At 43.2% G+C, this 18,040-nt stretch overlaps 1 protein-coding gene across 1 annotated transcript; it reads right to left on the reverse strand.

The window, feature by feature from the left end:
* Window positions 1-853: 853 nt before the first annotated feature.
* On the reverse strand, window positions 854-10,391 carry GGACT (gamma-glutamylamine cyclotransferase). Its single transcript, XM_066592994.1, has 2 exons — window positions 10,302-10,391; window positions 854-1,479 (listed from the first exon to the last, which is right to left on the reverse strand). The coding sequence occupies exon 2, from the start codon at window positions 1,469-1,471 to the stop codon at window positions 1,004-1,006; it is 468 nt and encodes a 155-aa protein (XP_066449091.1). The 5' UTR covers window positions 1,472-1,479; window positions 10,302-10,391; the 3' UTR covers window positions 854-1,003.
* Between the last annotated feature and the right edge of the window lie 7,649 nt (window positions 10,392-18,040).

The following is an 18,040-nucleotide window of genomic DNA, read 5'->3' on the forward strand; positions in this document are numbered from 1 at the left end:
TTTCATTTCATGAGAAAATGGGAGGAGGACTTGGGGATAGAGATGACCAGAAAGATGGCAACATTGCTGCATGATATCTAAAGGTAGCCATCAGGTCTCTCCTATGGAAACCTCAGTTAAGATTCTACATAAAAAGTACTTGGTTCCACAAAGGGTGCATCGCCCATTTCCATCAACATGTTTACGTAGTTGCCAAGAAACAGGGAGTATGCTCCACACCTGGTGGTCCTGCCCAGTAGTGGATGGGATGTAGACAGGTCAGTAGCTTACTAAACCACGTTTGTAGGTCAAATTCCAAAGTCTCCTTCGGTCTTCCTACTAGGAGATCACCCACCACATATTCAGTTTACAGTCCATAAACTTATACAGTATATTTGTATGGCCACAAGAATCCACATTGCCTCCAGATGGAAATCCACTAATCTTTCTTTTCCAGAAGTCATCAATAGGATATCTTTAGTTATGCTGTACGAAAGAATTCATGCAATCAGAATAGGTTCTTTGGGCAATTTCATGAATGTTTGGCAACCCTGGATTGATTACCTGGAAGCCCCGGGCTATACTATAATATCTCAACTACCTAACCTGCCCACCATTGACTAGCTGCGATTACAAACTACAATAACTATGGAGAACAAATGTGGATTCTTGACGACCCCGTTATGTGTTTTTGGTTACCCCCCACCCCCTCCCTCCTACTCATTTTGCTATTCGAATGAAGTGTTATATTGAAGTTTATAGTTTTCAAACTTGCAATATTTAGCCCCCTGCGTGGGTAATTAGGACTTTTTAAATGCCATTTAATTTTACAAAAATATTCAAAACCTTGTTGAAACTAACATGACAACCAATACTGAATCCACAAAATGTCTTTAATGTGATTAGACACTTTTGTATTTAATTTGTAAAAATAGATTTTAAAATTTATAGTGGAATATTTAAAATGTACAATCAAAAGGTAACACAATGACATTTAAACACTATTGTATTTATGTGGTCGCAGTTATCTGTACAGACGTTCAATATAACGAAGGCCATGGGTCCCATAGGAATCATAACAGTCAAGGTAAGGTAGATTGAGCCACTCCGACTGGTAGCTGGTAGTGCTGTAGACAAAACACTCCATGGTGTTAGCAGCTGCTCTCCCCTCAGGTGAATCATCTCTACCTCCCCACTCCAATATTTCAATCCTCTTAATAGTGCGTTGGTACATGTCTGGACAGCTTTCAAATTCATCCAGGAATTGCAGCATCTGGTCATCAACTGAATAGATCTCTCCAGCAATATGGTGGCCGGTTCCTGGGACATTCATTAGAAATGGTATATTGTCTTTCTGAGCTATCACCAGTGGATACTTCTCTACTGTTCTTCCTGTGCCTTTAAATATTGCTTTTCCATTCTTAGTATCTGTCATATACTGATAGTTTGGTTGTCCCTTCTTAAGGGTTCCATACACAAAGATATTATGCATGTTCTCTCCTACAAATTGAACAAAAGTATGATTAAGCAGGTCTAAAATGTTAATTCTAAAAAAGGTAAACATCAAATATCTGAAACTCTTCTTTCCACTTGGATTTTGGTCTTAAGCTCAGATACAATACAATGTTCTGGCCTAACTATCCATAACCAACTCCTGGATCCTTCCATGGTTCTACTTAACCAAATGTACAGCACCAAAGGTAGCTTGTAGGATCGCAAGAAACCCGACTGTTACTTCTTAAAAATGGACACTTAAACACATCTACCATATGCCAACCTTAAAGGGGTTGTCACGCGCCGAAACGGCTTTTTTTCTTTCCAATAGGCCCCCCGTTCAACGCGGGACAAACACAAGGGATGGGTTAAAAAAAAAAAAAAAGTTTAGTACTTACCGGAATCCCCGCTCTGCGGCGACTTCTTACTTACCTTACCAAGATGGCCGCCGGGATCTTCACCCACGATGCACTGCGGGTCTTCTCCCATGGTGCACCGTGGGCTCTGTGCGGTCCATTGCCGATTCCAGCCTCCTGATTGGCTGGAATCGGCACACGTGACGGGGCGGAGCTATGCGATGACGCGTAGAAGGGGGCGGAGCCAGAACGCCGCTTGTGCCGAGACCCAAGAGAAGGGAGAAGACCCTTCTGCACAAGCGCGTCTAATCGGGGGATTAGACGCTGAAATTAGACGGCACCATGGAGATGGGGACGCCAGCAACAGAGCAGGTAAGTGAATAACTTCTGTATGGCTCATATTTAATGCACGATGTATATTACAAAGTGCATTAATATGGCCATACAGAAGTGCTTACCCCCACTTGCTTTCTCGGGACAACCCCTTTGAGGCCCTAGAGTGTCCCTCCAATTTACAGTAAAAAATGTCACTATATATTCAGTAAGTATTGTTAACATTTTTGGTGCCTTCAGTTTTAAATGGTGCTGCCATGGTTCGTCCCACTCCTAGTCCCCACTTCATGGCTTTAAAATGCTCGCCAGATTCTGAGACGACCCCATGCACAGTGTGCTCCGGTAGCCTGAGACATTCCCTTCCCCCTGGACTAGGACAAACTGTGGAAGCAACATTAAAAAAGGGCGACCACGTATGTTATGCCATAATCTACATTTATAGTGCAATTTATACTGTGAACTGCAGGATCACTTTAAGTCTATGGTGACATATAAATCAACAAGATGAACATTATATGTAACAATCATACAAAAACACGTGATTGATTGCAGTTACTAAGAATCACAACAGGGAACTTGCTTCATGAACATGTAGACAAATTAAATCAAAATTCTGTACTCTATGCGAACCTACTTGGATTGAAACACTAACTTCTCATTGCAATATCCAAGTGGTATTTCCAAAATCTATACAGGCTTGCTATTTGGTAACTTACCTAATAAAACTAGCTATCTTCCTGCTTGGGAAAAGCAATTAGGCACTAATTTTTCAAAATCAGGTACAGCTATTATTCTAAAGCACTCCCATGGCTTCTCTAGGCATGTTAAAATAAAAGAGAACTCATTTTATACACTTAATAGATGGTACCAGACTCCAGACCAGCTATATAAAATTAACTTCCTCCACTCAGATAATTGCTGGAGGTGTGATTCTCATTATGGTGCTATGTCACACATTTGGTTGCCCCAAGAGCCAACAATGCTGGGTGCCCTCCAAGTCTTTCTGCCGTAAATGGAGGGAGCTAGCCACGCGAGTTCTCACTGTAGCAAACTTACTAATACCGCCGCACTGCAGAATCAATGAACCTCCTACTTGATAAGTAAACGGAATACAAAACATAGAATGGAGAAGTGCTAGTTCTAAGCAGATTTATATTTTCCTTTGCTTTTCGCTTAGTACATCATCTGTGTAACAGTTGATGATTCTTTATATGGCATTTGGCCTGTGCACCATGCAAAACATCCTTGTTATCCATGCCAATGCTCTGAATAACTTTATCATTTCATGTTTATCAAAACTGTTAATAAAATGAGATTTGCAAAAATAAATAAAATCACGCTCATAGTACATCATTTGTCTTGTCTAGGACAAAAGAAGACACGTGGACTCATCCACCCTGCATCCCAAACATGTCAACAATACAGGGGAGGAAAAAAAAAGATGATTTTAATGGGATGAGTTGTAATCTGAAAAGGACTTTTTCTACCTGTAACTGAGTGCAGGACAGAGCTAAGTTATAGATGTTAGCTATGGATCTGCCATTCAGTAGGTGAGCCAAGCTTAATTTTTCTTTGGCCGCCCAGGAATTAAAAGGTAGGTAACATTTTTACAGCAACATTACAGTGTTCAATACACCACAAGCAAAATTCCTGTTGAAACTTTATGGCAACCTGAGATTTCTTCTACTATTAACTACAGAAATTCATATAACCATCATAAATGGCTGCTGCATAATAGCCATAATTAGACTTTTTCCCCATTAGTTTCTCAGTGTTTCACAACAATTTCTTGAGCTTCTACTTTTTAGTTTTGCAGTCATGAGGTCCGTTATTTTGATAACAAAGAGCTGCGTCTCTTCTTTTATTGAAGGAATCGTTACCTTTATACTCATGTTTTCAGTAACCAACAAGGCTTCTTTAGGAGGAAACCTGCCCCAGAAGGGACTGTAGAGGGGTCAGAGGTGAGCACTAAAACATGCAATTAATTCTAGTAAGAGGATTAAGGCACTCATGTTCACTCTGAATCAGAAAAATGAATTGTGAATAAAATGCTTCAAATCCAAGAGTTTAGATGTCAAAACTAATAAATGTGAAATGTAGGAAGCAAGCACATAGAAAATTAAGTGCGAGAAAGCACAATAAAGGCATTACATCTGAGACAGTTCTGATGAACATTAATGTATTCAATTAAGAAACGTAAAAGCCCAATGACATCGAATACAACTCACTCACTGTAGTGAACCCATTGTGCTTTACAGCTAGACTGAATAAAACAGGATAGGCCATACAGAAGAGTGGGGGCAGATTTATCTACGACGCGGCTGAAAACTACAGTAAGGGTGGTAAACACGTTTTTGTTGCATTTTTCCATACAGTGGCCAGATGTTACCTGTAAGTCAATAGGCAGTTATGAAACACTACAAACATTGCATTTTTCTCTTTTCATGTTTTTTTTTTTTTTTTAACTTAGCCCTGGTGCATTTTTTGGGTCAATGGCAGTCCCCCCCCCCCCCCCCCCCCGAAATGCTTGTAAAAAAAGAAATATGCGTGAATTTCTTGAGCAATACAATATTATATGTTTTAATGACTACTTATTTCAGCGGAGTTGTTGATCCAGGGATTATTCCGATTGTCAGATTGGAGTCGGGAAGATTTTTTCTTTAAATAGGAAAAAGTGGTGTCTACCTCATTGGGTTTTTCTGGCGCCTGAATGAACATTGTAGGGGGTGGGTTTAATAGGCTGAACTAGATGGACATGTATTTTTTTCAGCCTTACGTACTATGTTACTAGGAATTTAATTTTACAAGGCTGAAAAAAAAAAAACACTGACCAAAAAAGACTGTGAAGAAACACCAAGAATCTCCTGAAATTGATTGGAGGTTCACAGTGGCACTTGGTCTGACAACCTCGTTGTTCCCTTATGGGTATGAAAATGCATGAAACCTCAAGAATTTGTTATTGAAACATGAAATGGATGTGCCAAGACATTTGTTGGGTAAAGTAGCAAGATTAGAGAGCAGATTAGAAAAAGCGATAAGATCTAGAAGATCTATAAGGCAGGTTGAGGCAGATCATTCTAGCAACAGATATTTCTCTCCATTAGGAATCGCTACACTCATGGTAACCTGTCATTTTACCATGACCAAAAGTCACCATGGAGTGCTAACAATACTTTCCCATCGTCTATCATACAGTTCTTACGAAGTAGATAAGATATCTTTCTGATGTGGTCATTGATACCAAATATACTTCTGAACTTTGTCTCCCAAATAGAGCTTGGTGACATTTATTAATGATATAAACACATAAAACATGTTCTCTGACTGACAACATTCTAACATTCTGTGGTATCAGAACCATAATTTAGGATCTCTGTAAAGCTCCACAGAGCCCGACACTCGTCCCCGCACATACTAGCTTCCGTGCTGCTGCATGGGAGCTAGTATCGCTGACTCACAGCAGGGAGGCTGGAGGAGATTTCTCTCCTTGCTCTCCCCGCCCCTCTTCATTGACTTAACATAGCGGCTGTTCAGTACTGAATGGCTGCCACTTACACTGCGCGATCAGCTCATCATCCATCGCTTATGCAGCTGATCAGCTCAGTGTAAATAGCAGCCATTCAGTACTGAACGGCCGCTATGTTGTCAATGGAGAGGGGCGCGGGAGAGCGATGAGAGAAATCTCCTGCAGCCGCCCAGCCTCCCTGCTGGCTGCTCTGTGTGCGAGCCAGCGCTACTAGCTCCTGTGCAACAGCATGGGAGCGAGGACACAGAGGGACGAGTGTCGGGCATCATTTGCCCAACATTCGTCCCGTCTAAATGAAACTTAACACTCAATTGACAGTTTATATAGTCCCATTGTGCAATTATGTGTAGTAAATCTCCCAAAATTCAAAGTCCAATTATTCTTCTAGTCATGATCTCTGAAGAGAACACACATCTTATGATCACAGCTCATCAAACTCTGGCACTACACATTTGTGCAGTATGCATTCATCAGGTATCCACCAACCTTAGACAAATTAAGTATTAAGGTGAATGCAGTCGGACCGGTCAGATTCTGACTACAAGAATTCTCGCAGCGGGATGCGACCCTGTACCCCTGCAGCGACCCGTGGCTTACCTGTCCTGACGTCTGTACTCTGCGGATGTGCCAGCTGGCGCACAACTGCACATGCGCAGTGCAGAGTCGGCGCTTCAACCAATTCATAAATCCTGCCTCCACTACGCGATGGCTATGATCGATTCTCGAGCGCTGCTCAGCCAATTGATGCCGCGGTCGAGGAACCAATCACAGTCATCGCATTGGTTCTCGAGCACAGCACAGCCAATCAATACAGCCCTCGCTGAACCAAACAGAGCCAGGTAGCCCCGTAACCAGGAAGCGATCTTCTGTCGGCGGCCGAGTACTGCAAGAAGAGAAGCGAAGGTCCGAAGCACAGCGGGAGGGATGTGGACTGAGCCTGCTAGGTAAGTAAAATAAGACATTCCCCGAAAATAATATCTAGTGCCTCTTTTGGGAGAAAAACCTTATATAAGAAAGGCTCTTATTTTCAGGGAAACATGGTAGCAGTACAGCGCAGGAAATTAAAAAAATCTATTTTATAAAACAAGCTGGCTTTACTCACAATAAAAAAGATACACTTAGGAATGGGCTTTACTTGATTGGTCTGTAGCTGCAAGTGGTTTAAACTCCTGAGGGTCCTCTTATACAAAACGATTGACGGTGTTTAAGTGCCCAACAGTCTTCCCAGTGACTGCTCAGTGAATGGAGGCAAAGTGGGCTTGAGATCCAGCTACGCACCTCCATTCACAGTTGACAGGTAGTCAGTCATTCATAGATGGAGGATTGCCTGTTTACACAGGCTGATCGTTGTTTGATCTTTAATCTTGCCTAAACTGAAAAATGAATGACATATTCCAGTGTAAATACTGTCAGAAACTGAACGCAGAATGATAATTTGTTTGCATATCACTCAGATTCCCATGATACAGTGATAATCTGAACAATAAATCATTCGTGTAACCCATTTCAGTGTCTGAGGCTCTGGGACTCCAGTGAACCACAGTGAGGGCCATTATCAAAAAATGGAGAATACCTGGAACAGTGGTGAACTTTCCAGGGGTGAGCGGCCTACCAAAGAGAACATCGACGACTCCTCCAGAAGGTCACAAAAACAAACAAACAAACGAAAATGTAAAGAACTGCAGCCCTCAGTTAGTGTTAATGTACATGCAAAAATGGCATCCATGAAAGAATTGTACAAACCACTGATGACCAAAGAACACAAATGCCCACTCTGCATTTCCCCCCCCCAAAAAAAAAAAATCTATATGACCCCCAAGAGTTTTGTAATAATAATCTGTAGATGAGTCAAAGGGGGAGCTTTTGGAAGACACGGGTGCCGTTATATCTGGCGTATAACTAACACCTCATTCCGTGATAAGAGCATCATACCAACAGTCAAACATGGTGGTAATGTGATGGCCTGCGATCTCCTTGTTTCTACAGGACCTGTCATAATTGATGGAACTCTGAATTCTGCACTAGTGTAGTGGCCCAGAGTTGGGCACTAAAAAAGCAATGTGGTCACTTTTATTTAGTTTCAAAAGGTTTATATAACTTTACATAATCAAGAGCTGCAAAATACCCCTCGCAGGGGTGCCTTTAGTAAAACAATCTTAAGAATTTAATTGTTAAACAAATCAACATGAAATATATCATGTCTATAGATGAGCAAGTATACTCGCTAAAGGCAATCGCTCAAGCGAGCATTGCCTTTAGCGAGTACCTGCCCGCTCGAGACTGAAGGTTCGAGTGCCGGCAGCGGGCACAGAGCTGCGGGGGCGAGCGGGGCGGAACGGAGGGGAGATCTCTCTCTCCCTCTCGCTGACAGCCGCTACTCACCGCTCCCCCGCGCCGGCACCCGAACCTTCAGTCTCGAGCAGGCAGGTACTCGCTAAAGGCAATGCTCGCTCGAGCAATTGCCTTTAGCGAGTATACTCGCTCATCTCTAAGCATGTCCTTCCTAATTCAGCTTTTGATGTCCATGTGGATAACAGTTTGCAAAAATGATATGTCCCCAGACAGGAGAACATGGAGCAAATTTATAACACCAGCCCTCACTTATCAAAACTGTCTAACAGTAAATCAACAAACAGTAAAAAACTGTTTTGGGGGCCCATAGCAACAAATCATAGACCAGCTTTCGTTTTACCTCCGCACTAAGAGGATTAAATACTGTTGCCCATAGCAACCAATCACAGACCAGCTTTCATTTTATCTCAGCACTGAGGATTGAAACCTGTTGCCTACATCAACCAATCACAGCGCAGCTTTTATTTTACCTCAGCAGTAGAATATATAGCAACTAATGACAGTGCAGCTTTCATTGTACCTGAGCAGAATAACAAATGAAACCCGAGCTATGATTGGTTGCTACTGGCAACAAAAAATGCCAAATTTTACTCAAATCGGACCAGAACTGGGGATTTGTATATGACACAAATAAACAGATTTTGCGTTTTAGATATAAGATGCCAAGCAAGCGAAGGACCTGTTTGGGCAGAAGGACAACAGCCGCACTTAACCCCTTAGTGACGAAGCCTGTTTGCGCCTTAGTGACGGAGCCAAATTTAAGAAAGCTGACGTGTCCCTTAACATATATATGACTTTGCATATCCAAGTGATTCTGACATTGTTTTTTCGCCACATGTTGTACTTCATTTAGGTGGTAAAAATAGACCGTTAGAACTTCTGTGTATTTATTAAAAGTGCCAATATTGGGAAAAATTTTGAAAAAATTGTCATTTTTTTCACATTTTCAACTGTAATATCTCAAATATGTGCAAACATACTGTACAAATTCTTGCTAAGATCTATATTTCCATCTGTTTACTTTATTCTGAATGCACGTTTGAAAACCTTTTTTTTTTTTTTTTAACCATTTAGGAGACGTACAAATTTAACATTACTTTTCAGCATTTTGAGGAACACTTTGTTTTCCTACCCCAAGCCAAGATTGCAAAGACTCATAGCTGTCAGAATGACAGACACTCCTACAAACGACCATATTTTAAAAACTACATCCCTTAATATATCCACTGAGGGGGGTCAGGAGGACCCCATAGTTTTTTTCAGGAATTAATGCAATTTAGAGGAGAAAAAAATAAAATTTCATATTTTTACAAGTATGTCCTTTTAAAGACATTTTTTTTCTATAGTGCACATAAAAAAGCACCTTGTATCCGTGGGAAAATTGCACTTCCGGAGAATATCAGGCCAAGTTTTACAGCCCGATATCGCACTTGCCGTGTGAAATTAGCCTGAGGGCTCACTGCGAAGCAGTTTGATGTCACAAATGCCTTGCATCACTTCAGGGGAGTAGCGATCCTCCATTCGCTGAGCAACCTTCGCTGTGGAGTGAGGCTTTCTACATACGAGCGAGTATATCGGGCTGAGAAGCCCGGCCAAGCTTGCGCTCTCCAGTGTGCTCTTTACACGGGGGAATGGGAGAGGTGTTCCTTCCAAAACCGCCTCTGATCCATTCAGTAAAGTTGTGATCCTCCGGCGCGACCCGAGAGCGCAGGAAGCCTTGTGGCGACTATTGGGCACTTAAAACACCCGATAGTCTTCTCGTGTAGATGGGACTGACGCAGCGTGTGCCGAGGCGAGTCAACATGGAGCAACATGGCGGGTGATCAATCCGTGAGCCTCAGAGAGCTCTGACCAGGTTTACTACGCTATGCGATTATATCACTGGGTTCCATTACAGCCCTGTACCGGGACCCAGACGTCAACATCACTGTAATTAGTGAAACAGACGCCATGTTGGGGCTCTTACAAGGGGTCCATCATTTTCCGAGTATACAATAACAGCTGACGACACTATTCTGTGCCACAGTCTCCAAATATCATGGAAGCCCAGGAACAGGGAGGCCAAAGTGGTGCCGCTTTCACCACTAGTTCTGTCCCAACGCTGTTTTGGGCCCCTGTGATGGACCCTCATGTAATAATCCCAGTGTAGCAGAGAATACTGTGAGCACTCCTTCAGCTGTCAGTGATATATACTGATATAACCCGTGTGTGCAGCTGCCACTGGTTAGAGCACACAGTGTGTCTGTATGAGCCTCCGTTACCTCACACATCAGGCGGGAATCGTCCCCTTAGAGAACTGTTGCTTCCGACTTCAGCCAGATACAACTCCGGCACCACGTGACCAGCTGCTGCTAGGTGGAGCGCACGAGCACAGACGTGTCCCGCGCGCATATTAACTTTTTCCACCCCACTTCTGCCCTAGTCAGCAATTCCAGCAACCTGATTGGTTGTTTGGGTTGGCTGGATGTGCACGAGGCTCGAGTTACAGAGATGTTCCCGTGAAGCAGTGAAGCCCGTGCTGAGCCGTCAGTGGCAGTGATCTGAAGCTCAGTGCTCATGTTTATGCAATACATATGGTGTGTTGTGTAAATATGGTGCATATTAGCATGTGGTGTGTTATGTGGCGCATATTAGTGTGTGGATGTGTGTGTATGCAGGTATGTGTGTTAGCCTACTGCGTGGTGGTGTGCTAGCGTGTGGTCATGGGTGTATGTAGTTTGCGTGTATGTGTTGTACTAGCATGTGCTTGTGTGTATTCAGTACGTTGAAGCATGTGTAGGCTGTGTATGCGCTGTGCAAGTGCGGGGTCCTGTTTATGCAGTACATGTGTGTGCTGTGTGAATATGGCACACATTTGTGAGCGCGTGGCGCATATTAGCCCATGTGCATGCAATGTATATTAGCGCAGGTTTGAGCGCACATATTAGCGCGTGTTTGCGTGCACACAGCGCACGTGTTTGTGCACACAGTTTAGTGTGTGTACATTAGCGCGCACAGTAGCATGCGTGTTTGTGCACGTGTGGGGGAATAGACACGCCACACACAGCCACACGCTAACAGGTACCAATTGGCTGATAGCAGCACTATAGAACATTGGAGGGGAGGAGACAGCTAAGAGGAGGATGACTCCTGTAGCTCCACAAGACGCTGCTGCACATTGGAAGATTATCCACCTCCACTTCCCCCTCCAGGTGGCAACCAACACCTTGTGCGAGTATACAGATCACACAAAGATTAGGCTGCTATGAGTGGGTGTGTATGATACAGAGATCTAGATATCCATATTATATACACAGGGTGTCCCAGTTAATGTTGTGACAGGACAAACAGGTAGGCATCACCGCATTGCTGATCTATACATATGGAAAGCAGGGTGACGGGTGAAAACTAATTTAAGTGTAAAATCCAATTTTATTTTTAATTGCCTGATTTAAAGGGATTCTGTCACCAGGTTCATGCCGCCCTCAGCATGTAAAGTGACAGCTCGCTTTCCTTTTGTACATAGGGAGAGAGCCGTCACTCTGCATAACGCGGCGAGGAGAGGTTGGCACGGCTCAGCTCCAAGTTATACTTCAAAGTGTGTTCATTCTGAAACGCAAGTGTTTCAGAATAAGACTTGCATGGGATTAATGAGCATACCTGTCTCGGGTTCCTACTGCCCGTGGTTCGGCCAGCATGAACCTGGTGACAGAATCCCTTTAAATCATGCAAATAAAAAATTATTTTACCCAAATTAGTTTTCACTCTGTTCCTCTGCTTTCTATATGTACAGATCAGCAATGCAGTGAGCCTCCCTCACTATGTGCCCTATCACAACAGCAATTGGAACACTCTGTATGGCCATTTCTGTATTGGAATCCTAGTGATAAGGGCTCCCACACATTTGCGGTTTTTTAACGCGAATGTCAATGGGACTTTCTAATGTTAAAAACGCATCACACAAAAATCACAAAGCACCAACTTGCGATGCATTTTTAACATTAGAAAGTCCCATTGACATTCAGGTTTAAAAGACACAGCGTTATCAAAAGGCAAGTGTGTGGGAGCCCTCAGGTCATATTTACGTAGGAGCATGCGATGCAGGTCAGTGAAAATTAGATCTACATTGCACTTGTTTTTTCTGCAATTTTCAAGCATGGCGATGTGTTTTGGCTTATTAAACTTGCATTTCAGGTCGGTGTACATGCATTTTTCATGTGTGTGAGAAAAAAAAAAATTGCGGTTCTGATAGTTGAAATGGTAACAAATACATTGCAGTTACTTAGATAATAATGGGCAATTCTTAAACAAGAGTCGCCCAAAAATAGGCATGCTGCGTTTATTTCTATCTCAGACTCTTAGGCCATTTCCACACGGCCGAGACGCACAAATCTTGCCCGAATATGAACCCCAATCTTTTGAATAGGGGTCTTATGCTTGAGAATTTTTTATGCATTGCAGCATGTCCTATCTTTGGGTGTTTCCAAAGGGCTTATATTTCAAGCCCCTTGACGAAAATCTTCGCATGGGGTGCTAAAAAGTCGCACGACTTTGTAGTGTCACATGCGACTCTGTGGCAAAACAAAATCACCGTATTGGCGCGAGAAGATACAGCAATATCACATGGATCAGCGATGCGATATCGCTGTGATTTTCTCGCAGCGATGCCGTGTTGCCTGTGTGGATGACGCCTAAATACAATGGCTCAGCTCTATATCACAATTATGCACATGCGATTACCTGAAGTGAAGGGAGGCAGGTTTTAAAGAAAACCGCCTTGTATCTACGGGTAAAAGTAGGATCGGCAAGTGTTTCCTATTGTTTTCAATAGGAAGCCTCGCATCGCACTCGCGTTCACATCGCATGCTGTGCGATGGGTTTCCCTGTCCCATGGGCGATGCGTTCCAAGGGAATGCCCAAAGATATGACATGCTGTGATTTTTCATGTATATGACCCCAGTCTCGCGCGATTTTCACAGCAGTGTGAAAGCGGCTTTAGGCCCCCTGTCCACGGGCGAGGCGGAATATTGCTAGTGATATTACACCGCCCGGGAGCAGGGGAGAGAACTGTCAGTTCTCTGCGGTGATCCTATCTGACAGATACAAATCCAATATACAAAGGTCCGGCAGCACTCAGAGACAAATTGCCTAATAGGGTGAGGTATACTTATGCACAGTCACCAGTCAGTGGGATCATGGACCTCCTATCCCGGGTCAATCCATAGCAATGAAGAGAAGGCGGCAGCATCAAAGGTGTAAAATGAAATTCAAAATCCTTTTATTGCACCATATCATTAAAATGCAACGTTTCGACTGCATGTCTTTATTAAAAGAAATCCCATTGATTTTGTGCATAAATATGCAGCGAATACGCAGCACTTTTTCTTCCTCCTAAAAGCCAGATAGCTAAGTGGAAAGCAAACCCCATTATAATCAATGGGGTGCGTTCGGTGCTGTTCAGTTCCGTCCTGAGACCAAGATGTTTGGCTGTGGAGATTCCTCTTTCCTGCTCCCCAAACAGAGCAGGAAAACGGAACCCCAAAGTTAAAAACGATGGCCGAGCTTATTTTTTTTAAACATGGTCCATATGTCAGAAAATAATAAACAGCCCTCTCCCAGGATCCTCCAAAAGTCTTGCGATGCAGCTTGGTTCTCCGGGTCAGGTCTCTATTGACAAGCTGCAATTAGAGTGTGTACTGAATGTCACAGGCCATTGCAGGCAATCACACACCTCAGTGCTCCCATGTTGAGGTCTAGGATTGGTTGCAGAAGCCTCACAGCCTGTAAATGTCACGACACAGGAAAGTCCTGAAGCTGCTCGCATGGGACATGCAGGGAGCCTGGAAAGCAGAGTATAAGCTTGTTGATTACTTTCAGGCATGGGAAATATTTTTTTTTAATTATCTCGGACAACCCCTTTAAGAATATGAACAGCAGTCTTCTGAACATTGAAAAGAAACCTATCTTTTTGAAGGCTGTATACAAAGAGAACTTCCCATAGTGCTCTAAAATTGTCTACTTTACCAAGGTTATGACTTTAGTTCTCAAAATCCTTCTGAACATTTCCCTGAGGCTGATTGTTTGCCTAGACAACTGTCACGCTTCAGACTGGCAACTTTAACAATGTTACCTTTTTATTGTGACAACGGAGCCAGTGAACTAATTCCTTCGGTTTCTGAAGGTATTTTCACATGGCGGAATCTCAGCATGGATTCCACCATTAAAACCACAACAGAAATCTGTGGCTATGCTGCAAATTTCTGCCACATATTTAGCTATAGATTCACAAAAAGATTTAGCCCTGTCAATGGGCAAAATCCACATGCGGAATTGTGTTGAAAATTATAAATGGAGATTTTTGTATATTGATAGGGCTGAATCCACATTTAAATCCGTGGCAGAAATTCATGGCTTAGCCTCAGATGTCTTCCTTGGCTTTTAGAGACAAAATACGCATCGGTTTCTGTCATGTGAACATACTTTAATATCGACATATTCCTAAATCAGCATCAGTAAAGGCAAGAAGGTGTTAGCTTTCTGGACAAATCAGTTCAGTGCATGAGTTCACTGGCCTGGTGACCAAATGATCAGCAAGGTCCTGGGGGTTCTCAATAGATTACAACTGGACAGCCCCTATAAGTAGGCTCTCAGCTGTATCCTAAATTTAGGACCCCTTCTCTTCTGCTTTATCATGCCTAGTCAACATCACATTGCTGTGCTAGCATGTTTAATTCTGGTTAAACAGTATTAATAAATTAAAGTGGGTATCCAGGCAGCAGCCACTGCGATACAGTGGGGGGTGGGCGGCATTCAAGTGGAAGCACTGCTACGATTCCTGTGTATTGGTTGTCTTCTGTAATTGCAAGCACAGCTCTCCCAGAAATCAATAAAAGCTGCACCTGCAATTTTCTAGAGCAGCTCCCATTGATTTCAATGAGAGCTGTGCTTGCAATTAAGAGCACCGACCACTACATAGGGTCTGGAGCGGTGCTTCCGCCCTGACTCTGGTGTATCCTGGCGGACGCTGCCTGGATAATCCCTTTAAAAGGCTGTTATCATTCTCCTTTTCAAAGTGTGGTGCCTTTCCACTGTTCAATCATCAAATGACAGTGAGGGTTTAGGGTCACACCCTTTTGACAAAAACATTGGTAACACCCAGTTGTCAGGCCTGGACTACACAGAGACTTCTTTTGGAATACATGTATTTGCTAAAACAGACGTGTCAGAAGAGAGGATAGCTCTTCTATACTTCCAGTAACTCAAAAATATTGAGTTCTTTACTTTTCTCCTCCTTTCAGGTCAAGACTGCCAGGGCAACTTCCAAGACCTGCAGCATTTGCTTTTGAGACATCTTTGGCCTTTTGCTTCTGTAACCACCCACAGCCTCTATATCAGTTGTGGCAAACCTATGGCACGTGGGCCAGAGGCGGCACGCAGAGCCCTCCCTGCTGGCACACGTCACCATCGGCCGCTCACCACATTAGTGAATGCCGGCAGGGGCCGCGGCTTCCCTGCCGCCATTCACTGAGCATCACTGATATATGCGCTGATCCCAGTGCACACTGTGACATCAGTGTGCAGCTGGGATCCTCCTCCCTCAACGTCTCCTACTTGGTTCCACGAGAGCAGGCGGAGGAGGCGTCCGGCAGGCATATTAACTTTTTCTTCCCCACTTCTGCCTTAATCAGCAATTCCAGCAACTTGATTGGTTGTTTGGGTTGACTGATTCACCAAGCAACCAATCAGGTTGCTGGAATTGCTGATTAGGGCAGAAGTGGGGAAGAAAAAAGTTAATATGCGTCCGGCAGCACACTGACGTCAGTGTGCACCAGCGATCAGGGAAAAGAGGAGCGGCGCTTCCACAAGGAGGAGGGGTAAGTATGTGGGTCTTGGGGGGGGGGGGGGGGGAGATGACGATATTATTACAGCTGAGGGGGCCGCTGTGGGATGTCACTATTACAGCTGGGGTATGTTTACATGTGGCAGAAAAGGGCAGGGCTGTTTCAAAATAGACCAGGTGCAGATTTTGATTGCTTTTTGGATATGGAAATGCTGCAGCATTTTCCACAGAAATTTCCGCTGAGGACATTCTGCAGCATTTCTATGTCCAAAAAGCAGTCACAATCTGCAGCTGTCTATTTTGAAGCGGCCCTGTCCTTTTTATAACGACGGGGGTAAAAATCATACGTCGTGACAAGCCCCGCCCCCTAATGTGTTGGCACTTTGTGATAAATAAGTGGGTTTTGGGTTGCAGTTTGGGCACTCGGTCTCCAAAAGGTTCGCCTCACTGCTCTATATCAACACAAATATATTCACACCCTAGACCAGACCTGCAAATTAGACCCTTAGTTTCCGACCCTAGAGCAGATTCGTACATCCTTGCTCCCAGGGTTCTTTTCAGGTCCAGACAATGCTGCACTTTGTCCTGAGATGCTGGGCCATGTCACAGACCTGGGACAGGTGAGGATGGCAGAAGAGACCATTTTCCATGGCTACAGCACTAGAGGGTCTAGAGCTGACCCTCTGCAGGGATGATGAAGAGACCTCTTCTGATGTCAAAGGGAAAGCAGCAGTTTACTGAGTGATGTAGTGCCACAAAGTCAACAAAGGTGGCTCTCCAGTAGGGCTTTTAAAGAGAATTAGGAAGCAGTGACATTCATAATTCTGGTACTCGGAGCTCAGAGTGTCTCTGCCTACTGCCAGTTACTGAGCATTTATGTTGGAATAAATTCTTGATTTTTTTTTTTTTATTCTGGGAAAAAAAAACTTAGAAAAGACTACAGATGAAATCTGCTCATGTGAATAAGCCATAGGTTAGTACTTATAGCTTATTGAATGCTTGTAGTTCAAGTGTTAGAAACATTAGGTTAGACATTAAAGAGGTATTTACATCTCAACAAGACATTTTTGTCCTCCCAGAGATGGCTAGGAATATGTAAACATCTTAACTGGCTGTTCTACACTGCTTCCAGAACTCCCATAGAAACCAATGAGTTTTATATAAACAAAGTAGCACAGCTTGCTACACTGTTTCTGTAACTTCAGAATTCCATAAATAGCATCAGCTTAGCACTGAGGGTGTAGGCGATGCTAGAGATCTGCAGTCTTTATGTGAATATCACTTAAATGTGGTTGTTTCTGCGGCAAGTACATGAGTTAATGCAAGCCCTATTCAAATGAATGGGACAGTCACAGAAAGTTCTGCAACATACCTGTTGCATATAATTATACCTTGAGGAGGCGATGCAACCATCAAGAATATAGCAACAATATTTTGGCTAGGTATACACTAGCCGTAAGTGCAAGTTGCATCCGAGAAGCTCAGGCGTAACTTGCTTCGGACAACACACAGACACCAGTTTGTGTCCTGTCCATTAAACACGGACGTAGCACATTGTATGCATTGGCATGTACTATTTCCCTGCCATGACATGGACAGGGATACTGTAGGACACGCCATGAGTTTTTCATGTGGACCATTGGTCAGGGAACTTCTATTTGCATTCAGGATACGCTCATAACTGCTTCTAAAACGCGTTGCCTCAGAGACACTCCCTGTCCCTTTGCCCTTTCTTACATTTTTGTACTACCTCATACTTCATTGAGAATAAATTAATGTTCGTCTATATATATTAGGACTGATATACATTTTTTTCTTTTCCAAGACTTGAATTTTCTCTTGAGACAAAAAATGTTTTGTTTTGGCTCAGTGACTAAATGTATTATACTTACATATTCATTCTTTAGAAGTCTTTTATAAGGAAGCAGGTGAAAAAACAAGAATACTGAACTTTAAACTTGAGTGCTGCCTGTCGGAATGAAGTTATTTGCAGAGCCACTTGTTCCTTTAGTTTAATATTTAACCATATACTGACCACACAGCCTTCCTGTATTATTATGTAATGCACAACCAGTCCCCACAGGGAAGGAACAGTTAATACTAGTCAACGTGCAAAAACACACTCTTGGAATTGTATCCTGTTGGTCCTTTAAACTTTTTGTTTTGTTATGTATAGTTTTT

This window comes from Eleutherodactylus coqui, chromosome 1 (assembly GCF_035609145.1).
Source record: "Eleutherodactylus coqui strain aEleCoq1 chromosome 1, aEleCoq1.hap1, whole genome shotgun sequence".
Classification (NCBI taxonomy): domain Eukaryota; kingdom Metazoa; phylum Chordata; class Amphibia; order Anura; family Eleutherodactylidae; genus Eleutherodactylus; species Eleutherodactylus coqui.

What these genes read in the sequence shown, in the direction of transcription:
- GGACT (XM_066592994.1), bottom strand. Translation starts at nt 1,471, where the DNA reads ATGCATAATATCTTTGTGTATGGAACCCTTAAGAAGGGACAACCAAAC.